General features: G+C 47.0%; 1 protein-coding gene across 3 annotated transcripts in view; it reads left to right on the forward strand.

Annotated features, from left to right (window-relative positions):
• PASD1 (PAS domain containing repressor 1) overlaps positions 1-26,030 on the forward strand; it is a 54,818-nt gene that overhangs the window by 24,620 nt on the left and 4,168 nt on the right. The window contains exons 4-20 of one of the 3 annotated variants that reach the window (XM_036402405.2): positions 1,213-1,367; positions 2,102-2,193; positions 3,994-4,083; positions 5,157-5,277; positions 6,669-6,782; positions 7,430-7,548; positions 9,139-9,221; positions 12,797-12,903; positions 15,512-15,659; positions 17,757-17,838; positions 19,189-19,312; positions 20,127-20,227; positions 21,682-21,840; positions 22,351-22,554; positions 23,405-23,610; positions 24,152-24,244; positions 24,699-24,909. In XM_036402405.2, coding sequence (XP_036258298.1) covers positions 1,213-1,367; positions 2,102-2,193; positions 3,994-4,083; positions 5,157-5,277; positions 6,669-6,782; positions 7,430-7,548; positions 9,139-9,221; positions 12,797-12,903; positions 15,512-15,659; positions 17,757-17,838; positions 19,189-19,312; positions 20,127-20,227; positions 21,682-21,840; positions 22,351-22,554; positions 23,405-23,610; positions 24,152-24,244; positions 24,699-24,909 — 2,209 coding nt within the window. Of the gene's footprint in view, positions 1-1,212; positions 1,368-2,101; positions 2,194-3,993; positions 4,084-5,156; positions 5,278-6,668; positions 6,783-7,429; positions 7,549-9,138; positions 9,222-12,796; positions 12,904-15,511; positions 15,660-17,756; positions 17,839-19,188; positions 19,313-20,126; positions 20,228-21,681; positions 21,841-22,350; positions 22,555-23,404; positions 23,611-24,151; positions 24,245-24,698; positions 24,910-26,030 lie in introns of those variants that run through there. The other 2 variants (XM_036402406.2, XM_036402407.2) reach the window with 2 other exon arrangements.

A 26,030-nucleotide genomic window follows, 5' to 3' on the forward strand; every position in this document is an offset into this window, starting at 1 on the left:
AGTTTACAGGCTGTGTACAGCTGACCACAAGCAGCACAATTTAAGTCACTGTTCAGGCTTCTCACAGAGTTTGGCCACCCCTACAATGGGTTATTTGGCTGAGTGGTCCTTAAATTCCACTGCTGTGCCCTCAGGAGCTGCTGCTATCCCATGGCTATTTATTATCTTGAAGGAGGATTCCTGACCTGTGATTTTATTGACATCAAGCAGTGCTGCCCACCTGGGGCAGAGCTCCCTTAGCAGTCCTGCTTTAGCCCAGGCCTGAATTAGTCTCCTGTCAGAGAAGCTCTTGGCTCAGTTCTGCTTAGTCATTGTACACTAGTGCCAAAAGAGAGGTGGCTGTGAATGCTGGATCTGAGAACAGCCAAATGCCAACCTGAATGTGAATCAAAATGCTTTCTGCATACCACCCTCAGTCTAGATCACAGCAAGTATGCATCATCATGAATACACTTGTAAAGCAAATTAATTACTACTGGAAGAGGTTGTATGAAAAGTGTTATCTCAGATATGAGCACTGGAAAGAAAACTTTGGAAGGAACTAAATGGATTTGCTTTCTCCTCTATTGTTTTTAATGGAGGGGGAAAGCCTAATAAATACTCTTGATTTGTCAACTGAAAACCCGTTGTAGTTCTGCAGCCAGACCTGTAACATTCCCAGTTTCATACATCACAGCAGTAGATTTTCAAGACCACATACAAGATTTTATTTTGCACTTCAGTTGCCTCTGCACACTGTTGTCTCTTGATAAGCTCCTTTTGCAAGTGCAAATCAGAGAAATCCTTCACATTTTGACGTTTATATGTTTGTGTACTAACTGCAAAACAAAAGTTCATAAAAATTAAGTGAGAAAAACATGAATATGCATGAACATACTTTTCTCTTATTGGAGGAATTTCTCCCATAACACCTTCACTGTCACTGCTTTTGAAACAGTGGGAACTGAAATGTATGAAATGTATGTCAGGATATGATCTTTCCCAAATGAACCCAAGCCTGTGTTACCTCCAGGTGTTCCTTGCTGCTGGTGCATTCAGTCTTGCTACCAGCAAAATCTTTGTGTGCAAGCCCAATTTTAAACAAATAAACATTCCCAGCAGAGTTTAGATTCTTTATTAAAAGTGTTTTGCTGGGGCAGGGTAGATACCTCACCCTGGTTTGTGCTGTAGGTCCTTCATTCTGCTGAGTGACATTTATGGTTTTGTCCCCAGGGCATCACGCAACAAATCTGAGAAGAAGAGGAGAGACCAGTTCAATGTCCTCATTAAAGAGCTTTGCACCATGCTGCAGGGCCATGGCCACCCTCTCAAGATGGACAAGTCCACAATACTGCAGAGGACCATTGACTTCCTACAGAAACAGAAAGGTACTGGGGGTCTGGCCCTGCAGCTGCCCAGCAGCCAGCTTCCACCAGGAAATGCAAATCCCAAGCATCTCAGGTGCCACCCAGAGAGGACAGAAGCCTGAGAGAGGGGCAGAATAAGGGACAGCAGTTGGCCTCAGGATAGCTAGGGCCGAATACATTGCTGACCAGTTAAACACAGACAGATTTGAAAAGATGCAGTGCTGTGCACCTTTTATGTGGCTACATTACCCTCACTGGCCTCCACATCCCCTGGCCTGCTTTGTTCCCTCTCAAACAGAAAAGCTGAGGACCAGCACCCTTACAAAAGTCAGGGGAGAGGGTGTTCTATGCCATCTTCCCAGGTCTCTTGGATTAGGAGATGATAAACCTGTCCTGCTGCCTGGGCACTCACAAGAGCAGCTTGTGAAACAGCTCCAGAATTGAAGGGCACAGCTCCAGAATTGCAGATACCCTTTGCTCACAGGAATTCTCTACTACTCTAAAATTAGCCCATTGATCTTAGTTTTTAAGGTTATCTTCAGGTCACCTAAAATGTCTCAATTTCCCTTTCTTGATTTCTACTGCATTTGTATCATGATAGCATGAAAAATGACTGTTGCATGCAAGAAGGCTTTGTGTGAAGAATGATATAAGGATTACTCCTCTAAGAGCCTCTTTAAAGAAATCTTACTTGAAAATAAAAAAAAATCCAAGTAGCATGAGTCATGTTGCTTTTTTGATATTTTCTCTTTAAGAAATCACAGCACAGACAGAAGCCTGTCAGATTAGACAAGACTGGAAGCCTTCATTTCTTAGCAACGAGGAGTTCACCCAGTTGATGTTAGAGGTAAGAAGAAATTAAATAGATTAGTGAGAAATAATCAGTTCAGTGGAGTAGATCAGGGATATGCAGTTCTTTGTCACCTGTAGGTCCCAATGTTAATGATTTCTGCTCTGCTGGCACATACAATGCAAACCTGAGACCAATGTTGTACTAAATGCTTTGCAGACACAGAATTAAAAATAAGATTGCTTCCCCTTGAAGATAAAGGGCTTTTCATTTGGGAATCAAGGCTGATTTGGCCCAGATTTGGCCTGGTGAGAGAGGAAAAAGAGAATTTCCTTTTTCAGAAGAGCCGCTAGAGCTGGCAGTTTTAGGAAAAACTTGAAAGGACCTGAAAAAAGCAGAGCAGCTCTGTTCCTCCCACATGCCATTAGGCAGGCAGCACTGCCTGTGCTGCCTCTGCAGCTGCTGCCTGTGCGCTGCTGTCCTCTCCTTGGGAGTGCTGCCTCTTCTGCTTGAATTGCCTTGAAGTGCATTCAGGAAAACAGCTCTTATACTCCCACCTCTGAAATGCTGTGCTGATCTAGAAACATCCCCCAAACCCACATTTGTGCCCTGGGTCTGTGCTGCAGGCTCCTGTGGCAGGGACATCTGCCCTGCGTGGGCACTGCTGCTCTTTGCCCCACCAAAAGAAGGGTGGATGCTGGGCTGAGCTGGGAGGTGCTGCTGTGTCTTAGTTACTCCTTTTCATCAGGATGTCATGAGTCACCTCTCTGGAAAAGTCTGTTAATTCTTTCTGGGAATCTCTTGCCAAACAAGTCAGCTTGTTCCAGCTGAATCCAAACAAATTCCCCCCTTAGATTGGAAGTGGTGGGGGAGAGCAAGCCCTCTAATAACTGCTGGCTGGCTGGACTCTGGCAGGCCATTGAACAGTTTGCTTGAAATCAGTGGGATTTTTCCAGAGAGGACCCAATTTGAGCAAAGGCAGAGTGTGGCAGTGAGGTGGGGGAGATGGGGAATGCTGCATCTTTGGATCCCTGTAGCTAAGCTGCAGAGCAGCCTAACAGTGTCTTTAGAAGAGCTGGCTTTGTGCACAGTGCTGACCAGCTATTAAACCTCCCAGATCTTGATGTTAGGGAGAATAAGGACAGACACTGCATAAATGGTACTAGGAGATACTGTGAAGAATAGGGAGAACACAACATCCAAGGAGAAGAGCATAGACAGTGACTTAAAAGGGACAGAGAGGTTTGACTCTGGGACAGAAACCACCGTGAGTGAGAAAGGGGAAACAGAACAAGCCTTGAAATTGTTTTGTCACTAACCTTACAAATCAGCGCTTTAAGCAAAATAAATAAGGCTTTAGATCCTTTTCAAATTGTCCATAAACTGCTAAAAATACATAATTGTATAATTTTTATGTCTCTGCTTATCCATCCACAAAGCTGGATTTGCCATGATGATGTCTGACATCTCCTTACGCACTGAGTTTGTTAACTATTGTGTAATTCAGAACACATAATGAAGTGACTGAAGTCAGCAGGATTGTGTGGGTGTTGAAATTCTAAGCATCACTGTCTCACTTCATGTTAAATAAATATTCACTGGGTGAAAAATACAAGTCAATTTAATAATCAAGAGAATGAGAAAGTAAGAATATAAAAAGAATGTTGAATTAGACAGCACGTGTAATTTTTATTTTTCCACATTGAACTGTCATTTCTTTGATTAATTTCTGCTAGGTTTAAGCTGTTAGAAGCATCACTAAAGAATCAATGAATCTAAAATATTTTAAGTTTTTCTATTGCATAATTCTGTTTTGGTTTTTTTTTTCCTTTTTCTTTTCCTGCCTATTATCATTAGGCACTGGATGGCTTTCTCATTGCTCTTACCACTGATGGGATTATTATTTATGTGTCTGATAGTGTTTCATCTCTGCTGGGACACTTACCGGTAAGTTCTGACCATGCAATACCCTGAGGCTCATTCCCCTCCTCAGGGCAAATCAGTCAGTGCAGGGCTGGAGATTGGTTTTGTCCAACCAAAGAGGGAACTGACTGTGGGTGGGAGGTCAACCAAGAAATTCTTGTGGAGTTTCTCAAGTTCCTGTGAATAACATTCTCTCCCAGGGTCTGTGAGTTAGCTTAAAAAAAACCCAGCTGTGCAAAATCACTGTGCTCATAGCTCATCACTTGGCTATCCATCTAAAGATCTGAGAGGTGTTTAACCCACCAGGTTAATGGAAAATCTTATGATTGTGAAATGAGTGCTGGAGCTCTTCTTAGATAATGTAAATATTATTTCAAAACTGAATCTATGCTCTTTGAATGACATTGGGTTTTTCTACTTTGAGCCCATAGTCTTCAGTAACAAATGTGTGGCCTCAGAGTTTTCTGGGGGAACCTCTAGAAACTAGTCAGTTGTCAGGTGCAGAAATTTCAGCTTGGCCCCTCAAAAACATTTTTCTCTTTATCTGGTGCCAAGCATGAAGCACCAAGGATGTCCTAAATGAGGGGAAATTGGAGCACATAGTTACCTGAATGTCATGTGTGCAAAGAACAAATCTCTGCTGACATTTTGGTAGAACCCCTTTAATCAGGATGTGTGGGTTGATGAGCACTGAATCACTTGCAAGTCAAGCTGATTTTGCCAGATGTTCAGCCTAGAAGACAAATGGAGGATGTAGGGAGGAGCTCTCCTTCTGTGTCCTGCTTTCAAAGAAAAATGTTTCACTTCTCATCATGTTACATTCCTGGGCTACCAGGGTTTCTTCTCCAGCCTGTATCTGCCTGAACTGAAGGGCAGCCTCTGGGACTCATTCAATGTTTTGCAAATAGACAGTAATCCTGGGGTAAAATAGTCTAAGGGCTACATTCTGCCCCAGATCCATCTGCAGATTGATTGGGCTTCCTTGTCTTAGGCATCTGCACCAGACCTGCAGTGTCTGTGCTCTGCTGAGGGGTGAAAAGGCATGTGGTTGTGTCAGGCTGTACTGCTGAACATGACAAAGCATTCTTTTGCATCAGTCAGATTTGGTGGACCAAAATATATTAAACTTTCTGCCTGAGGGGGAGCAGAGCGAGGTGTACAAGCTACTTTCTCCACATGTGCTCATGACAGATCCTGTTGCAGCTGATTTTCTGAATGGTAAGTTCTGCTCTTGTCTCTTGGTGAGAGAAGTTTGCCAAAGGTGAACAGCTCCCAGGGAAGTCTGCACAGAGCTCTCCAGCTGGCTCTTGACTGCCACTTCTGCTTTGCTGCATTTGTGGGTTTTAGTGCATCACATCTCTAATGTTCGTATGTGCTCCCAGTACTTGCTCTTTGATTAGGAAACTCTTTGTTTTACCATCTGCTTTGCCCCTTGGATGGTAGATGCTTTTCCCCAGATGGGATGCTAGACTAACCCTGAGAAGGGAAAAAAAATTGGAGAAATCCCAAACAGTTTTGGCAGAGCCATTATTCCTTAGGAAGCTTGAATGTCTCAGGACACAAGAGAAGCCCTATGGTAACTTAAGCAACTTCCTATCTGAACAGTCCATCAGGATCTGTACTGCTGGCTGCTGTCCCATGTCCCTTCCCCTCAGAAAATGTCCCCAGGACCAGAGCAGGCAACAGCATCTTCCCAACACCTGTATTTCATTAATTAATGTTTCAGCCTGTGCTGAGCCTCCACCCCTTTCCCAGTGGGTTTGGCAAAGCCACCAAGCAGCACTGGGCTCCCTCCCTGCTGCCCCATGAGCACCAGCAGGAGCTGAGCAGTCTGAGGATGCTCTGAGCACCCTGATGATGCTCTGAGCAGCCTGAGGATGCTCTGAGAACCCTGGTGATGCTCTGAGCAGCCTGATGATGCTCTGAGCACTCTCATGATGCTCTGAGCAGCCTGGTGATGCTCTGAGCACTCTCATGATGCTCTGAGCAGCCTGGTGATGCTCTGAGCTGCCTGGTGATGCTCTGAGCAGCCTCTTGATGCTCTGAGCAGCCTGGTGATGCTCTGAGTAGCCTCTTGATGCTCTAAGCAGCCTCTTGATGCACTAAGCAGCCTCTTGATGCTCTGAGCAGCCTGGTGATGCTCTGCCTGGGGGTGGTTTTCCTCAGGCCATGTGGTCTAATCCATAGAGTTCAGACTTGGGGCAGAAAACTGAATTAGAGCTTGGCACAGTGCCCTCCCCTGTTAATGGAAGGGCTTAGGGTGAGTTCAGTGCCCTTTGGTCCTACTGAGCCGTGCCAAAGCAGAGTGCTGCAATACCCTGTACCTGCCCTGCATGAAATCCTAGATCCATGGAGCCAGTGCAGCCAGGGCTTCACACTCAGCTCACTGGGGTGACTGCAAAGACAGAAAAAAGAGTGAGAATACATTTCCTTAAGCAGAAACAGATGATAATTGCTCCTAGTAGTTATATATTTACTTCTGGGCATCAGAAGCTTCCCATCAGGGTGTGCTCAGATACCACTTGGTAGATAAATTAAATATGTGAGCGAGCTAAAGTACAGACTTCTAATAACATTGTCTGTGTCTCCCTCTCTTTCTCTCATTTCAGCAGAAAAACAAATAGAGTTTTGTTGCCATTTAGCAAGAGGCAGCTTAGATCCAAATGAACCCCTGATGTATGAATATGTGAAATTTGTAGTGGATTTTAAATATTTTACTCATGGTAAGTTACTGTTCCAGCCTACCTTTGTCTCTCCACCTCTCTCCTTTAAATTTTCTTGACCTGTAGCATCTTAAAGGCTCTGTTTCTGCTGAAAATGCCCCATAATTGTCAGGGATGGAATGAGCTGTACATACATTGGGTATACTTTTCATACAAAAGTGGTGGGGAGTCTGTTGATCAGAAGAGTGCACTCTCCTGCATGTTGTGCCTAAAGCTGATACCAGACTGAAAATGCCTCTGTTGGACCCACTGCCAATTGTAAAGCAGCCTACTTATTCAAATACCCATTAAAAGATGGTATTCTGTTTCACTTGTGGCAGCGGAATTACACTTTGAGATTAAATACTTTGAGGTGCCTGTAAAATCCTGAATCTTGCAAATGTTGGCCTAGAGAAAGACTGACAAGGAGACAGCAGCTGCACACTGTGAGCTGCTCCGAGCTGTCTTACAAAGCTGCCCTGGGTAGGGGTTACAGCCTGGATCCTAAAGGGTCATGCTTCAAATAACACCAGCGTGGATCAGGGTGGCATCACCCTGTGGGCAGCAGGAGCTGGTTGCTGGGTTTCTCCACTCACTGTACCTGTCTTAACACAAGAAGAAACCTCTCCTTCCTCTTCTTCTTGAATAAATTGTCTGGTTGTTCCTAGTGCCTACACCCTCCTGTAATGGCTTTGAGTCAGCTATTGCACGGGCTTTCAGGTCAGCCCCAGAGGAGCAGATCTGCCTGGTGGCCACCGTGCGCCTGGTCACGCCACAGTTCCTCAAGGTGAGCCCTGAAACACCCACAGCAGCAGGGGCAGCAGCACAGGGGTGGTGGAGGAGAGGGGACGTGGCCTGTGGCTGGGTATTGGAATAATTGCCAATAGAGCTGGGCAGGACGTGCCTGAGCTTGTCTGGCACTTGGTGCTGAACCAAACAGCGGCACTGTGGTGTTTTACCCCAGAGACACTTCTGGCTGGCTGGATGTGTGGTGCTTCACCCCAGAGACACTTTTGGCCAGATGGATGTGTGGTGCTTCACCCCAGAGACACTTCTGGCTGGCTGGATGTGTGGTGCTTCACCCCACAGACACTTTTGGCCAGATGGATGTGTGGTGCTTCACCCCACAGACACTTTTGGCCAGATGGATGTGTGGTGTTTCACCCCACAGACACTTTTGGCTGGCTGGATGCTGCAGCTGGGCGCTTGGATGCAAGTCCAGGCCTGCAGGAGCTCTGGTGGTGGTGGGATAGAGCTTTTCCCCCATAACAGGGGCTGCTCCTCAGGTTTCCCTCTGCTGGAGAAGCTTTAAGGCGATGGTGAAGGAAAGGAGTTGGTTCTGATGGAGGGTTTGGATCCAAAGCTTTATTCTGGCCCTCAGGCCTCTGGATCCAGCAACAGCCCCAGCAGAACTCCCTGAGCCCGTGGCTGCTGCTCCTGTTAACCCCACGGAGAGGAGCAGGGAAGGGGTAGGGAGCCACCAACCAGCTACAGGGGGGAGTCTCAAGGGACAAAGGACACCTGGGATGGCCCAATGCTCCCCCAAGGGTAGAGGGCATCCTGTGACTCTGCCAATCACTCAATGCCCTTCTGGAATGCCAGGACTGACAGACAGTGCTGGGCAGGGGGCAAGGGAAGAGGAGGGAGAGGTGACTGACACACCTGGCAGGGAATTATCAGGGAGGGATCCGGGGTTCTGGAGTAAACCCTGAAATCACAACACAGCAGCTGGGAGTGGGAGATGACATAAGTCTGTATTTTGGAAAGATAAGGGATGAAGCAGAAGCTGCTTTTGAGAAGAGGTGGGTTTGTGGGGGGTGCCTCGGAGGGAAGCTCCAGGACAAGGTGACCAGCTGCACCACTTGGGAATTTGCAGCCTTCAAAGACGAGCATCCACCACTCCTTTGTGTAAGGATCTGCATCTTGAAACACTGAAAATGTGTGTCATGGCCTCCTCCTGCTGGTCTGTGAATGTCCCGTGGCACTGATGGCAGGGATAACAACCCTGGGTGCTGCTTGCTCAAGAGGGCATTACCAGCTCAGTTAGAGCCTGAGCCTGGAGCTCTCATCCATATTCAAATACCAGTATTTGCAAAAAGCTGGGGAATTTTGCCTAGAGTGCAAGACAAGACTCTTTGACTATTTATCCTAGCTCTGAAATTCAGTTCAAGGTAAACTATTCACCCGTTTTTCATCAGTTCATGCATCTATAAAACAAGTCTTACACATTCCTTAGAGGAAAATAAGTCAAGTGCTTTAAAAGCACTGTATTTTGCTATGGTTTATTTTATGAGCAAGATGCATGCTAGGTTTTGATAGCAGGCTCCTTTTGTCATTTCACAGAATTAAATGTCTGAATGTACCCACTCTTTTGCAGGAGCTCTGCAATGTTGAAGAGCCATGTGAAGAATTTACATCGAGGCATAGTTTAGAATGGAAGTTTTTATTCTTGGACCACCGGTAAGAGATTTGGGTTTAGTCACTGAAGAATAAATAAACTGTAGCTTAAAAATAAAAAACTGTGTGTACCTATTGCCTGAGATCCCAAATGGTATAGTTGTAATTACATGCAACTTAGTGAGTAGCAGTACTCTGAACTTAGCTATTAGGCATCCTTAAATGCTTCCCTGTTTTCCATACTTTAGGCAAGTAAGTAACCATGGAAAATGTCAAGAATGTCTAGAAAAATCCTAACCAAGATAATAAGTCATTGAAAGTGAGCAGTGTGGATCCCAATATGTTCCCCATATTGGTTTGTCTCCTCTGTTCTACAATTACAGCTTCCAGGAATCCTTCTAAATCTTTTGCTGTGTCAATAAACTTTTGACTTTTCACCTTGAGAAAGGATAGCGTTTCTAAAACCAAAATAAAAACCAGTGGGTTTTATTATTTAATTGTAGATTAGTTTTTGACAATGCAATATGGTGGGCTAGAATTCAGCTTGGTGAATGAAACAGACTGGAACCAGTTTATTAAGCTGCTTAATTCAGGATTAATTTTCTTCAAAAGAAGCTGGTGGGTTTTATTCACTCTCTGACTTCTCTGTATTTGACATATGTGCATAAGCACATGGTAAAATCCTACCCTCTTCATTATCCCTCCTTTGTGAGCTGTGCAAAGTGAAAACAGAAGACTAGTAAATAAGGCTGTAAGGAAAAAAATATTGGTGGGGAAAAAAATCTAAATACCATCTCCCATTAGAGCAAGAAAGAGAGAGAGCAAATAAAAATGAGTAATAACTTTCATTTCTATAGAACAGAAGGTGTGTGCCTCACATCATACCTTGAAGCATGGAGGAACTGACCCTGTGACAGCCCTACAGTTGATAATGTGTGGTTTGGGACAGACAGATAATTATTAATTCAGATGAGATCTCTAACAAAGCCACTCCCTTGCTGGAGTGGCTTTGTTAGACTTTAATTGGCCTGTCTGATAATGCACATTTTTAGAATCAGCTGATTGATGTTAAGATCTGTAAAAGAGCCCTAGGCCCCTCACGTCACTGATGAAGTGAGCTGCTTCTCCACAGGGCTGTGTCCCAGCAGCTCCTGTGAAAGGGTTGAGTAGGAGCTACTTTGAAACTTGTCAAAGAGTCCTTTGATGAATGTGGGTTATGACTCAGAGAGGAATCTCTGTGCTGGGTGCTTGCAGACACTCCAGTGCCTCTGATATCCCCAGAGAGGAGGCCATTGCTACTGAGAGGAAATTAAGATGATGCAGATGCTGAGGCAGAGTTTGTGACAGATCCAGATGCAAGCAGTGAGCTCAGACCCAAGAGTGAGCAGGAGATCATGGGAGTTGTCTCATTTAATCACCAATTCCAAGCTCTCTTCAGTACAGTCTGCAGGACACTGGAAATGTTGCTCTTTCTTGCTGATTTGCATCAGCACAGGCTGCCTGACACTGAGGTGTGCCACCAGCAGGGCAGAGGGTACCCAGCAGAAGCTGGAACCAGGACCTTTGCTGTCATGATCACAATTCAAATCAGAGTAAAGATAGATGCAATAAAAATGTTCCATAGATGTGGATAAACATAAGATAGGAAAAATCTGTATTCTGGGTCTCTATGTAAATATGTGTAGAGGAAGAAAAACCCATCAACTTTGATAATGATTTGTTTCTCTTCTGCACTGTGGTACTGTTCTTATTTTCCCTTCATTTATTAAGAGACTGCACCCAAAAGACTCTCTAAAGACTGTGCATTCTCATTTGCACAGCAAGCTGCAGATCTCAGGACTGGAACTTGAGCTAACAAGACACTTTTAAATTGCTCCACAAGGCATCTCCTTGTTAAATGACAGATGAGGAGCATTTTGTGGTTTCTTTCTTTTATGAAGAGCTCTGGTGATATTCAGGAAAGCATAATAATTTCCTGATCAGCTTAAATGTTTATCTGATGTGCATCTGAAAGACACTATTCTCTTGAATATAAGCATGTTATTAAAAGTAGGAGAAACAGTGATGCCTTCTGCCAAAGAGACAGCAAGGACACTTTAATAAATACACATATTATCATCATTAACAGAAATCTGGGTCACATGAGGAAAAGGAACAGAGTACTATGAAAAGTTACTTAAATAAATAAAGCTGTATTGTGACAGAGACCACATGTGTGCTCAGCACATTCTGTTCCAGGGGATTTGCTGTGGAGTGGAGGCCTGGCTCTCCCAGCTCACCCCTTGTGCTGGGACTCGGGAGCTCCTGCTCACACCTTGCTCCTCCTGGCACTGCTGTCAGGCAGATTGTCCTTCTCCCCCATTTCTTGGTGCCAGGCTGCCACAGCTGTGGGGAGGAGGGAGGTTACAGACCTGCCTGGGGTCTCTGTGGCTGAAGAACCAATGCCCACGGTGTCTCTCAAGGGGAGAAATGTGGCACAGCCAAGAGAGAGTTTCACACAGTAATAACCAAGAAACTCAGGACTGATCCATCCATTACATGTGTAATACAATGAAATAGCTTTTTCCTTGTAGTCTTCCTTAAGACTTCTTAACACTTCCTTAGGACTTCTTCCTTAAGAGCATTCAGCTCTTAAGGGAATGAACAGGAGAGGGGCAGCAGGAGAGGCAGGTTTGATAGGCACCATCACCTTCAGGCTGCCCCATTTTGAGTTATTTACCATTTTGCCCTATTCCTGAGAAACACACTGAACTTGGCAGGTGAACACTGCCAGCACATCCTGCAGCCACATCAGCACAGGTCCTGCCTCACTGAGTGCTTGAGTTGGTGCAGGCAGGGTTGGACCTGAGCTCTGGGAGATGCAGAGTGACAGGCTGATACAGGGAGCAGAGACAAAACCAGTGGTTTTCCCCCCACATTTCAGTGTTGTTTCATAATCATAAGCTGTCAGGCTGTGTTAGGATGCCTGCTTTTAAAAAACCTCATGTTTTGCCTAGAAAAAGGAAAATCTAGAATTGATAGCAGAATAGTGAGGTAAGTCATTGCAATGTGCCTGTCTAAATACTTCATCAATTCCTTCTCTACCAACCAAAGCACAGACAGGCCTAAATCAGCCCCATGCCTATTGCTATCTGCACTACCAGCACAGAAAGTTTTGTTGGCTGTAGTTTCCCAAGCTTTTCCAGGGGAGCAATTACTTTTTCCCAAGCTGCAGCTTCCCACTTATTCTCTCTTCTCCAGTTGCTACCCAGATGACACTTACATCCAACCTACTGGATAATTTTACTCTGGCTCCAAGTTGTTGTGTGCAGGATCAGCCATAGCATTTCTCAAGCTGTGTCTCACAAGCATCCTTAATGAATTGAGTCACTCACATATGTACATGCCTTTCTCTACACCCACATAATGAATAGGCTGTGGAACAGTAAACACACACCTTTTCATTTGCTCAATTTGCACCTCTCCCTTGCTGTCAGTTTTTTGGTTTGTATATGAAAATGCATCACTGCCTAGATGAAAACCCACTCTAGATCTCCCTGCCAAGTGAATGATGGTGTTTGTTGCTGTATCACAGCTTATCTGCCAGGATGTCAGAGTCAAGTTTTGTGCTCACTCCCTGCCCTTTGCTTCCTTTCTAGGGCTCCACCTATTATAGGATATTTGCCCTTTGAGGTTCTGGGAACGTCAGGGTATGATTACTACCACGCAGATGACCTGGAGCTTCTTGCTAGGTGCCATGAACACTGTAAGTTGTCCTGCCTCTGCAGCGTGTCTGTCTCTGATCTCCTTTGTCACTTGTGCAAAACCTTTCACTGTCATTGCAAAAGGCTTCTTCTTCAGGAACATGCAGGAACTCTCCCTGCCCATGTCAGACTGTCACAGCTGACACTTACCTGGGAGGTTGGAATCTGCAGAATTCCCTCAGATCAGGAGCTGTTAGTGCAGGTTTCCTAAATTGGCAGATACCTTGTTTGAGCACAGGCTGTCTCAGAGTGAAATGAGATTAGAAGACTGGGAGTCAGAACTATCCCCCCTCTGCCCTGTGAGTTTTGTTGATTTGTCACAGTTCATGGGGTCTTGCCATTGCCCTGGGCTCTGGAGTTAACCAGGAGGCTCAGCTCACCAAAACACCTTTTGAGAGCATCATTTGGATCACCTCCCTGTGCAATTAGGTGCTGTGAACCTCACTTACTCATTAGCAAAATGCTTCTGGAGGTTCAGAATTATTTTACACACAGAAGTACTGAACACACTTTCCCTGTGGGTGAAGATGGCTCATGTTTGGTCAACCTGAAAGGAAAACAACAAAGCAGAAGAGTCAAGTTCAGGCTAATGTGTGAACACCAAAGAAGGTCCATGAAGTTTATTTTCATGCAAGGAGAAATAGTGTGGCCTGTAAGAGGCAGGGCAGAAGGAGAACTCACCTGGTTTCCACGGCAGTGCTGAAGAGCTGTGTCCTGCTGAGGGCTGGAGCTAACATGAAGAAGGGCAGAAGGTGTCTGCAGGTGTGGTCTGCTCTTAGTCAGTGTGCAGCTCCTACCAGATGTGAGATGCTTTATCCCCAGGACCCAGACTTTTCCATTTTATTGGGTGCATTTCAGACTGAGATATGTGTCCTGTGGTGGTTTTGCATTGCCAAGCACTGCAATGAAAAATAACTACTACATACTTTGTAAAATCTAGGAAATCAGGTATTTTGCTAAGAAGTATTACTTACAGGTTTCTTGTGGGGGACACTGTCTGTCTCTCTGCTATCTCCACTTGAGAGTGTTCTGTTCAAAGGAAACAAGGACACCCCAGAGAGTGGAGCAAGCAGGATGCTGTAATTGCTCTGAGATGCAGAGCAGCACAAGGCTGGGACCAAGAAACTCCACCAAGAAGCCCCACAGCCCACTGGAGAAAACCTGCAAACCACCCTCATCTCTACCACACACCTCTACCACTTACATATATGAGGAGCTGAGGGACCTGGAAGAGAATGGGGAAAAATGGGGAAAATACTTCTCTGCATGTCAGGTTTCCCTGCTCCGCTTCCCTGCTGGCTGCCCTGCCCTGCCCAGGTGCCAGGGAACTGGGTTGCCTGGCTGAGCACATAGAGGAAGCTGTGACAGGGGGACACAAAGTTGTGTCAAATGCAGCAAAAGTGAATATTAACAGAGTATTATAACTACTCTCAAGTAGAGTACTTCTTAGTGCTGTTTGCTTAAAAGATAATTCAGATACAAGTGACAGCCTTTTGGTAATGGATGTGCAGTTTGGTATAGCCACAAACTGTACTGAGAGTGGGTCAGATCATTCAGCAGAGAATCAATTTGATGATTTATATTCTACATCTCTATCATCCAGGCATTCCTCTTATCTATTAGAAGAATATTTTCACAACACACTTGTAGGAAAGGATCATTTTGTTTTAGTGCACAGGGAAACAAAGTAAAGTTCTGGCAAAGTGACTTAGAGACATGTTTCAGGACATGTCTGCCAGGACTAGGAACTGAGGGATCCCCAGCATCTCATGTTAGCCAGAAAATCTCTGCTAAGTGCTTCATCTAAAGCCCATCACTGGTAATGGGATCACTGAAGAAGTCAGTCCTGATATTTTAACAAAATAGAGGTGTTCAGGTGAGTAAAAAAACCACTTGGGTTAGTGTGGCTTGCTAGGTTCCTGCTTGTCACATTGACACTTTGGGCAGACATCCTGACTACTGTCGAGTGAAATGGGTTTGTTAAAACCATGTTTGTATTTTACTTTGCATTAATTGTGGGTACTTAAGTGAGCATGTTTCATTTTGTACTCCCAGCAGTCTGGAACAATTTGTGTGGTTATTTAATGTAGTTCCCCGCACTATTTTCCAGTTGTATTACAGCACCTGAGATTCTTCTGCACATAGCCTGATAATATATACCACATTGGAGTAGGCCAGGTCTTAGAAGAAAACTCTCAACTAAAATCCACAATCTTGTTGTTTTGTGTCATTATTAGGATTCTTACTTCACATCTTCAGTCTTTGAAATGCATTCTCATGTACTTATGAAAGGCAAATAATTTGTTTAATTAATGTTATTTATGCTTATTTCAGGGAGCCTGTAAGTTATAAGAATGTAGTTAGTTATACAGTTATACCAGTTATAAGAGAAATCTCAAAATAGCAAAGGGCACTCCTGAAAGTCAGTAGGAATGACCCCAAACAAGAGCTGAGTACATGGTTATGTATCATCTGTCTTCTTCATAAAGCTCAAGAACCATTTTAGCACTGCCCAGTCTGGGAGAGGGCTGTGGGATTGAGTGGTGATTAAATCACCTTTGCACCATAAAATCCCCTTTTGCTATAAATTGCTTTCTTTCTGTTAAACAGTGATGCAGTTTGGAAAAGGCAAATCCTGTTACTATCGGTTCCTGACCAAAGGGCAGCAGTGGATATGGCTGCAGACTCACTACTACATCACCTACCACCAGTGGAACTCCAAGCCTGAGTTCATTGTTTGCACTCATCTGGTAGTTAGGTAAGCACCAAACTCTTCACAGTGTGCTGTGTCTCAGTGTTCAGCCACTGCTTCTTCTAGTTCTGTTTCATGTTGACCAACATGCTTAGTGTGCCTTGCTGTGCCTTCTGACACATAAAATTATGTGTAATTCCATAAAACTATTCTAACAGGGAATATGTCTTTTATTTACTCTTTTCTCTTTTTTCTTCTTTTTTTTCTTTTTTTTTTTTTTTTTTGCAACTGAGCCAAAAGCCTGGAAGCCAGCTTTGGCCAAATCTATCAGTGTGTTACATTCCCCTTTGGTCCCTGGTTGATGACATGGCCACAGAAAAGAATTAAAGCTGTTGGGAATCATACATATCTTTCTGGGCATGAATGAGATCATATAACTCCTACAAAACCTTTTGATCAGAGCTTTAAGTATTTATGACTTGAAGTTAGCCGCTGGCTTGCTGGCCTTATTCCTCACCCAAATCCAGCCCTGGATCCCCCCCTAGTGGAAAGCTGCTGGTGCTGAGTTCCAGCCCGTGCTGGAAGGCAGTGCATGTAGAGGATGCTCTGTGAATGCATCTTCTGGAGGGGAATCTGCTGGATTACCACAGCCAGCTCAAAAAGAACTATGTGAAGAGTAAGAATCTATTTTCTGAAGGGCTTGAAAAAATAGTGACACACTGGTTTGCTCTATTAACTTGAGTAAACTTATTGCTCGCTGTATTTTTGTATGTGTCAAGAATCAATTTTTTTTCTGGTCCCCCTCTTTTCCTGTCAAACATCTGGAAGAGCAAACACTAGTAAATGTGAAATATATGGGTCTGTTGGAGTGAGCCAGAGGAGGGCCATGAAGATGCTCCGAGGGCTGGAGCACCTCTCCTGTGAAGACAGGAAGAGATAGCTGAGGTTGTTCAGCCTGGAGAAGAAAAGGCTCCAGAGAGACCTTAGAGCCTCTTCCATGCCTAAGGGAGCTCTAAGAGAGCTGGAGAAGGAGTTCTGGAGTTGTAGAACGAGGGGGAATGACTTTAAACTCTCAGAGATAGATTTGGATTAGATCTTAGGTAGAAATGGTTCCCCGTGAGAATGGTGAGGCACTGTAAGCCCAGAGAAGCTGTGGCTGCCCCATCCCTGGAAGTTTTAAGGCCAGGTTGGCTGGGGCCCTGAACAGCCTGGGCTAGTGGAAGGTGCTCTGCCCACAGTAGAGGGCTTGGAACCAGATAATTTTTAAGGTCCCTTTCAACCCAAATTATTTTGATTCTGATTCTGTGATCTGTGGTATAAACTACACATGAAGTGCTAACATAAGCAAATGTTACACTGAGACATTACTTCTCAGTTGTCTTACTTCTGCCATCCTTTAGGGTATTCAGCTTCACTTTAAGGGCTGAATTTATTGTGCATGAACTTGTTTCTTCTTTCTGCTTCCAGTACCTCTTAAACCTAATGATGTAGTCCTAAGTAGATTTTGAAGTTCAATTCTGTCTCAGATAGTTAAGGCTTAAAATATGTTACTGAAGCACCCAGGTTAAAATCTTCTTTCAGGAAAATTCATTACCACAATGATATAAGTGAGGTCGGTTCAGCAGCTTCTCTTGCCTCCCACAAAGGTTGCAGTTCATTAATATTTCATCACCCTAAAGTCTGGCACCTCTCAGTGCCCACGATGCATGAGCACTCAGAGTCTTTGAAACATCCTCTCCAATTTATCCCAGTGGTGAATCATGGGGCATTTGTTACTGTAAATATTTCATTATTTCAGAGGGAAAAAAGTAAGGGAAGAAAATATACAGTTCCAGAGGTGCCTTATAGGGGTTCCTGCACTTGTGTAGCTGCCTGTTTGTATTTGGAGCTTCCACTGGAGTGCAGGATGTTAACTCTGATGCATGTACAGTTCTGTGCACCTTCAGAAGGAAGGACCTGCCCAAGGCATTGTGATAGGGATCACTGAACTACCATGCAAAAAAGGATGCTTGCTCATCATCATCAGGTTAGAAAATGAATGTACATTTGTTGTGGTAGTGTACCTGCACAGAAGCTGTAAAATATTTTTTGTTGTTTTTTGGGGGGTTTGTTTGGGGTTTGTTTTTTTGGTTTTTTGGTTTTTTATTTTTGGTTTTGCTTTAGTTACGCAGAGGTTCGGGCTGAGAGAAGACGAGATCTTGGCCTTGAAGAGTCATCAATTGAACTGGCATCCTCTTCTCTAAAGGTACCACGTTCCTTCACAGCTGATTGAGGAGATGTTCAAACCAAACTGAGTCATAGCTTACCAATCTGAGGGAAATATCTGTTCCTCTCCATTTTCTTTACTCTCATCTGATTCCAAGCCTTGAACTGGGTCATTATTCAGGCAGGCCCTAAGAAGCTTTCTGGTGCATGGCTCCAAATTGTCCATGTTGGTTTAGGACAGGCTGGATGAGCTTTGAACTTCCTGATCTAGTGGAAGATGTCCCTGCCCATGGCAGATGGTCTGTAACACCAGGTATTCTCTGATTCCACAATAGCTGTGAACTCAGCAGTTGCATTCTCTGTTCTGGTCCCTGTAATCTTTCTGAGACCAGGACACAAACCTCAGCTCAGAAGCAGAGAAGTAGAGCTGGAGCTGGAGGCCAGATTGCTGCACCTTAGCAAGGCACAGAGGATCCCAGAGTAGGGCAGTACCACAGGGTACCTGTTTTGCTTGTGCCAGCTCTTCACTGATACTCAGATGAAGATGGGAAGGCAAGGGAAAACACTTACCTAGATTTCACCTCAGCTGCTGGATCACATCAAGTGTAGGATTGTGACCTATAACTTCCATGAGCAATAATTTCCATGGCTTGAGTCAGGGTCATTTTAACTACTTTTAAGTTTCTCCTCTTGGTAGTTTACCAATAAGACCAGCAATCAAAGTCATTTCAAGTGGATCATTGTGTAGCTGTCATTCCATCAGCCTCATTGCCTTTCAGACATTATTTTATGGGGGCTCAGGCTGTTCCCCTCTGCTGCCCAAGGAGCAGTGAGTGGGATTGCAGCTCTCAGCACTGCCCAGTGCCTGTCCCCCTCAGGAGACCTTTGCTGTAGGTCCTCTTGGGGCTCTAGCTGATGTCTCCATGCCACTGCTCCCTGTCCCTTCCCAGTTGTCTCCATCTCTTCCACGGATGAAACCATTCCCCAGGTAGCACCTCCTGCCAGCATCATTCATTCCCCCTGCCACCACCCCCAGTGCACCGCAGCCAGCCAGCTGTGACATCCCTGAAGAGATCGGGCAGAAAGAGCCTGACCAAAGCAATTTCCCGTTGCCCAGGGCTCTGTGGGCAGGGAGAAGGAGCTGGCACAGCAGAGTGCGGGCCGTGGGCAGCAATGACAGTGAGGAGCAATGCTCCAGTGCTGCTGGCTGCCATCGGGTGGGTGCCCGGGGCTGGAGAGAGGCTCCTTTGTGCCCGCGGGCTTTGGGGTGAGCGCAGCGGCGCCGGGCGGGCAGGGTTTGTCTGCAAACAGCGGCTCCAGGAGGCGGAGGTCCCTTCCAGGGCCGTTCCCTGCTGCTGAGGGCCTCACCCTTGTGCTTCGCTCCCCGCAGAGCCACAGCAGCTACCTGGAGGTGGGGCAGTGCGGCAGCAGCCAGGACGCCAGCCGGGAGGGAGTGTCGCTGTCCTCGCACAGCTCCCGGCGCTCCTCGCACACCACCCTGTCCGACTCCACCTGTAGGTGCCGGGGCAGCCCAGCTTGGGTGGGCAGGAGGGCGGAGCAGCCTCCCAAATGCTGGGGTTGGGCTGGGAGTGACCAGGGAGGGGTGGGAGCGGGATGCTCAGCGCTGGGGCTGACCCAGCGAGTCATGGCAAGTCACAGAGCAGCACAGAGCCAAGTGTCACAAGTCACAGAGCAGCAACAGAGCCACGGCCACCTGCCGCCTCCTCCCGCTAACCCACCCCTGTGTGAGAGCCATTTCCCCGGGCTTGTCACCAGCCGAGGGCCACGGCTGTTTGCTGTGCTTCTGGGGACAAGAGGGGACTCGCTAGCTTGATTGAACCAAGCTCATTGGCGAAAGTTTTATGTTGAGATAATATAATTTTACTATGGGATCTCTCATGTGCAATCCCTGCAGAAGAGCATGGAAGGATGCCTGCCTTGCTGGCAGCTCCATCCCAGCTCCCATCAGCGCCCTCCTCCCCCTGGGGGAGGCTGCAAAATGACTGCAGTGCCCTGTGTAGGGCCATGGGTAGGAAACTCTGGGGACTTTTCTTGAGATGGTTGCTGTTGGGAGAGTGATCTCATCTGGATGCACCCATGGCGGGCAGGCTGAACAGGGGGTTTAGCATCAGGAGGAACGCAGCAAGTGATAGGGGGGAGCCAGAGGGACCAGAGAGGGTCAGGGAGCCAAGCTGCCCGTAGAGGGGCAGGCTGAGGACCCACTTGGGCGCTGTTTGGGTGGGTGGACAGGTGCATAGGTGGATTTGAGGCTCAGGCCGAGCACCCAGGCCGGGCTGTGCTGTGTCTCAGTGAATGTCTCTCCCACAGCCACGTCGTCCATGCGGCGCACGGACACCAGCACCCCCACGCGGGCGGGGGCTCCGGGGGACAAGGCGGCCCTGCGGCTGGCAGCGCCCGGCAGCGCCCAGGTCAGCGCTGAGCCCTCTGAGGCTGCAGGGAAATGAGCACAGCAAGCGCTGGTCTCACCCCCAGAGATGCTGGATCCCACACTCCGGGTGTGCTGGGGCTTCCTGGGGAGTGCCACTGGCTGGCAGAGCCATGGAGAGACACCAGAGGCTCCTCTGCTGCCTTCTTCCAGCACTCAGTTTGCTCCTCCAGGCTAAATGCCTTTTCACACCACCAACCCTCTTCTCTTGGGGTTTGTACGCGTGAGGTGGCCTTTATGCAAAATGGGTGCTGACACCAAGGACTTGAAATTATCAGGGACATGCAGGAACCTAAATTCTCCCTTCAGATTTAGCCTTGTCCAATTCCCTGCACTTGTTCATCGCTGGTATGAGCTGTTAAAGCACCAGCTCTGCACTTGAGGTGCTATGGGCCTACAGTAAGGCAGAGTTCTCATTTCTAGGCCACTCCTCAAGCCCGTGGTGAGCACCTGTCTGAGCACCCGTGGCTCAGCTGGCAGTGCCCTCCCAGCACCCTATGATGGGATGTGCTTTGGTTTTGTTCAGTGCACTGCTGTGGCCTGTCAGCAGGGCAGCCCAGGTGGCTTTGGTTCACTGCCCTCACATCCTTGCTGGCTCATCCCAGAGTGGGGACAAGGTTTCTGTGCCCTTTCTGTTGCTGAGATTTACCTGCAACAACCTTACTGCAACCACTTATTTCAGAGAGCAGAGAGAGCAGGTGAGACACCCAGAGAAATAGCACAGGAGAAGGTTTACACCTGTAAAAAGTGTTGAGGGCTGCTGAAGGCTTCTCCCTAAATCTCTAGCAGCTACCTACAGGCTGATACAATGCTGAAGAGTTTTAGTAGAGGAAGGGGATGTCATGGAAGGTTTGAGTTAGGCCAGGAAAAGAAAAGAAAACAAAAACCCCAAGAAAAATGAGTCATTAACCATAATGACAAGGTCTGTCCTTACAGGGCTTTGATATCAGTGAGGTAATTGTTCAGACTATAAAATGGAGATTGAAAATGGGCACTGTAGGTGTGAAGGATGGTTCCCCAGGTGGGATTGCAGCCCATATTGGGCCTGGCATCTGCCAAATATCATTAGCAGCACAACTGAATGCCCAGCCAGCAGGTGTGGCGAGGGTTTGGATGCAGTGTCTGCCCCAAAACACAAGTGGGCCCAAACCAGCAGGGTGTTCTCCTGAGGGGAGAGGAGAGTCCCATGTGTAGACACTTCATTTATGCAGAAATTATAGAGACCAACACCTGCAGGGAGGCACTGTAAGCCAGATGTGCTGCTGCTCTGGAACTGCAGTGGCACTTTGGTTAAATATGCAATTGCCATTTTTTGTCAGCATCATATTTTTTATGGCAAAAGCCAAAAAGCAATCATTTTTCTGAATCCAGCATTGCTATAGATGTGAGTAGCAGGACTGGTCCTACCATATGGTCCCTTTTCTCTGTTCTCTGCAGCCAGTGTACCATTTTCCCACCCAGCTGGGGATGATGCACCAGCTGAAAGAGCAGCTGGAGGAGAGGACTCGCATCCTGCAAGCTGACATCAAAACACAGCAAGAGGAGCTCCATGTCATCAAGGAGCAGCTCCAGCTCGTGCAGGACTCCAACCTGCAGGTACCTGCTACCCCTGGTGCCCCCAAACTCACCAAACGTTTGCTTTTCCTTTGAGCACACAGAGCAGTAACAAAATTGTCTGTGGCAAAAGCATTTGGGAATGAACTCTTGACAAATTGGTAATTTGGTTTCAGCTGTGGGAGTGGTGTTTCCCCAGAGATGAGTGATGTCAGTATCTGGCTGAGTATTGAATCAGTAATTTCTGTGATTTAGAAAAAAGCAATCCCAAATTAATCCAAAGTCTCCCATGCACAAAAAGCTTGGTGGTTCCATGTCTGGTTAGTGCAGCTGGATCCCCACTGCCACTCCTGCAAAAACACAGCTGGCACAATGGAGCTGGAACGTTCCTGCCTCTGAATAAATATTTGACACAAGCTAACATTTGATTTTCTGTTACTCATGGTTCATTTTGCCCCTGGATTTAGAGATACTGCTGCTGCTGCTGCTGCAGTGCTGTTCCTGCCAGGCAGCACAACCAGCAGCCACCTCCTGTGCCTCTGTCCCCCACAGATGCTGATGCAGCAGCCGATCCCCGTCATCCTCAACGCCGCCGTGCAGCAGCCCAGCCCCCGGAGGCCGCCCCAGGGCACACCCAGGCACAGCACGGCCAAGAAATCCCAGCAGCCAGCCCTGCCGGGGACAAAGCAGCACTGCAGCCCCCACCTGCTGTCACCGCAGCCATTCCTCAGGGACCCCTGTGGCACTGCCCCCCAGGTCACCGGCTGCTGCATTGTCCTCATCGTCCGCTTCTCTGGCTCTGAACACTTGTCTGCCACTCCTCCCCGGGGTTCCATGCGTCCCCTCTGTGTTGGTTTTACTGAGGAGTTTGTGTCAGGAGTCACTTGTGAACAAATGTCTCCTGACACAAATGTCATTCAACTGTAAAAATAAAAAACAGGTATCTCCTGACACAAATGACACTCAACTGTAAAAATAAAAACCAGGTAGCCAAAAAGCATTTAAACCCCAGAGAGTGCTGGAGCTCTCCTGGTGCCTGGGGAGGATGTGAATGGGAGGTCTGGGCTCTCATCAACACCATGCTCGTTATTCATAGCCAGTGAGAGTTGTGGTTTCATAACACAGGAGTGGGTATCATTTTAAAAGATTACTTTTGATCTGCCTGAGCAGTCTTGGAAGGCAGCTTTGAAAAAACAATTTTGTCACCACTAGACCTAAATCCACTATTAAGATGGGAAAGACTTGAGTTGTCCAAAAACAAAAAAGCCAACACTGCTGCTTTAAAGGACCAATGAGATACTTTCCTTGGAGACTTCAGATTTGCACTTCCCCTCTTAAGCTGTTCTCTTCCTCCTCAAGCCTTTTGCCCTTACCCTTGTACTCTAATTTCTCAAAAGACTGTCTGGGGATGCCATACCTGCCCTGCAGGGACAATAAATGCTAAGGGGTTGGTGGTCTTGAGTAGTTATACTGTTCCTACTGCAGTGTTCAGGGACAATATCCTATTGTTCCTTCTCCTTTTCCCATCTGCCCACTGTGAGTGGTTATTTTATCCTTCCATTAGGGAGGTTTAAAGTTTACATGGGTACCTATGTCTTCATTTCAGGTACAGCAGCAGAAGCAGCAGCACCCAATGAGAGGAAACCAAGGCCAGCAAACGTGTGTGCCAGGGCAGGGCAGCATTCCAGTACCCTTCTACAACAGCCCCATGGTGTTCTCCCAAGCACACCCCATCACCGTGGCTGCACAGGTGCCCACTGACAGCAGTGAGAGGCAGCCACCAGCTGACTACAGCCAGGACAGGAGCCTCAGGTACCAGAGCCCTGCTGGGACCATCCTGGGGCAGCGGCAGGAACAGCAGCAAGGAGGGCAGGCGTGGCTGGGCTCAGGGCTTGGGATGCCACAGCCAGCGTGAGGATGTTCCCTCTGTGGGGTGAGCCCAGTGTGCAGGCAGGCAGGGTGCTGTGCACATCCTGCTGTCATCAGGGGCCTTAAATCCTCTTCTCACCATATTTCCATCAATTAATGTAACCCTACCCTCTGTCAATTTAAAGTCAGTCCCCCATGCCCTTGCTGGAAGTCCCTCTCCTGCTCTCTTTTAGCCCCTTTAGGTGCTGGAGGGTGCCATAAGGTGTCCCTGGAGCCTTCTCCTGTCTCAACAATCCCAATCTTCTCAGCAAGTACTCACAGGAGAGATGTGAGGTGATAAGAAGCATCCTATTTCATTAGTTTGTTTTCTAGGTAGTGGTTTGCCTGCTTTCATGGAGGATTTTCAAGGGAGACTGGAGACTGACAGGACCTTGGACCCTGGACCTCTCCCTTCCCTGACCATTCTGTTTTCCTTCCACCACAGGATGCTGTTGGATCAGTCCATCCAAGCCATGATGCCCACAGCCAACAGCAGCTGCCAGCCTGTGCAGAGCAGTGCCAGCAGGCAGCAAGGAAAGTGAGTCTCTGCTGTCCCCTGTTTTCCTGCAGGGTCTTAGCAGGACACTTTATGGCATTGAAAAAGACATGAAAAAACTTGTACCTGGTCATGCAAACACAGTCTCAGTCTGAAGTGAAACAAAAGTTTAGCCAGCTAGGAAAAAATAATGATATTTTTTTAATTACAAAGACCTTTATGATAAATGAAGTGCATTTAAAAATTAACCATTTCCTGGCTTTTGCAAAACATAAAATGCTTAACCAAGACATAGAAGAAATGTACAACCTTAAAAACCTTAATTTAGTTCCAGTCCATGCTTTGTGGGCAGAGGGGAATCAGGGGCCTCCTGGGGCTGCATGGTTTGAGCAATCCTGCTCCAGGCAGGTTCCTGCAGCAGCTGGGCTCCCCTGTGCCCATTCTGAGGGAGGGTCTGGGTGTGGGTTCTCATGCCTGCTTTTCCTCCCTGTGGCAGGTTTGTTGCAGAGCAGCAGAGCCTGGCTCCCCCAGCAGCACAGGTGCAGCCAGCCACCTGCAGCCCCGCCCGGCCTCCAGCCCCGCCACCCATCTTCTCCCCATCCCTCATTGTCCCACACTCCAGCTTCACCTCCCACCAGCCCAGCACACCACTTCACCTGCCCCAGTGGCCACAGCAGCAGGTTCAGCAGCACCGCCTCTACCTTCAGGTATTGGAGCAGGAGCAGCTTTCTGCTGATGGTTTGGGATGGGTTGGGGTTTTTGGAAGAAATAGGGTTTATCTGGCTGATCAAACCTGGTCACGGCCTTTGCACATCCTCTATTCCCATTGTATCTCCACATAGCCAGGTGCTCAGCCCTTCCAGGCTGACTCTGCAACTGCTCAAGGCCAAATTTTCCAACAAACTCTGTTATCACACAGTGCACAGAAGAAATACCCAGTTTTTCAAACACAGCTTTCCATCCAGAGGAGCTCTGGTGGGAAGCTTGTTGTAGTCATGAAAAATTGTAAGAGAGAAGGTCTTTGGGAAACATACCTCCTGCTGTTACATCTCATCAGAGCATGGTTTTTATCAGCTGCCATCACAGCTTTCTTTTAAAAAAGGGTATTTCACAACACACATCTCTGGATGAGGTGATTTTGGTTTTTCAGCACACAGTTTACATCAGTACATGCTGAACTAGTGACACCACCAAGGAGAGGGGTAGTTGAAACTAATAATTCATCAGTAACACACTCTCCAAGCCTTGCCTGGATGGCAGAGGTTAAGTTACAGTCCTCCAGGCAAAGAATAAAGCAAGAGGAGGAGGTTCAGCTGAAAGCAGCCACACAGTGGGACTGGATTTAAAGTGAGAAATGAAGTGCTGTTGTCAGGAAATGTGGGCACGAGCTGTCCCTGCTTTGGGTGTGTCCTCATGGGCTGCATTGCTGTCCTGAGGACCAGCAGTGTGGACAGCAGAATGATGATGCTGGAACAGATAAATACCTCCACAGTAAACCAGAGTTTGATGTCACAGTGCCTTTAACAGGGGGTGAAACAGCAGGTCCAGGTCTTTGAGGTACCAGCCATGGGTGGATACATGGTTACTCTAGGACCTCTTCCTTGGTTGTCTGAAGATCTTTCCTGTGAAAGATTAAAGTTTCACATCCTGCAGAGTGTACCTCCAAGTAGCTTTTGGAGGTCTCCATTCCTGCTGGGCTCCCCAGGAGCCTGTTAGGACAGATGGGTCTGTGCTCTCCAGGCATTGTTGGTTTTGCTGACAGCAGCAGCATCCTGAGGAGCACAGCTCACACCCTCAAGTTTAGGACTTGGTGCACACACTCTGGGGC

Source organism: Molothrus ater, chromosome 14 (assembly GCF_012460135.2).
Source record: "Molothrus ater isolate BHLD 08-10-18 breed brown headed cowbird chromosome 14, BPBGC_Mater_1.1, whole genome shotgun sequence".
Taxonomy (NCBI): Eukaryota; Metazoa; Chordata; class Aves; order Passeriformes; family Icteridae; genus Molothrus; species Molothrus ater.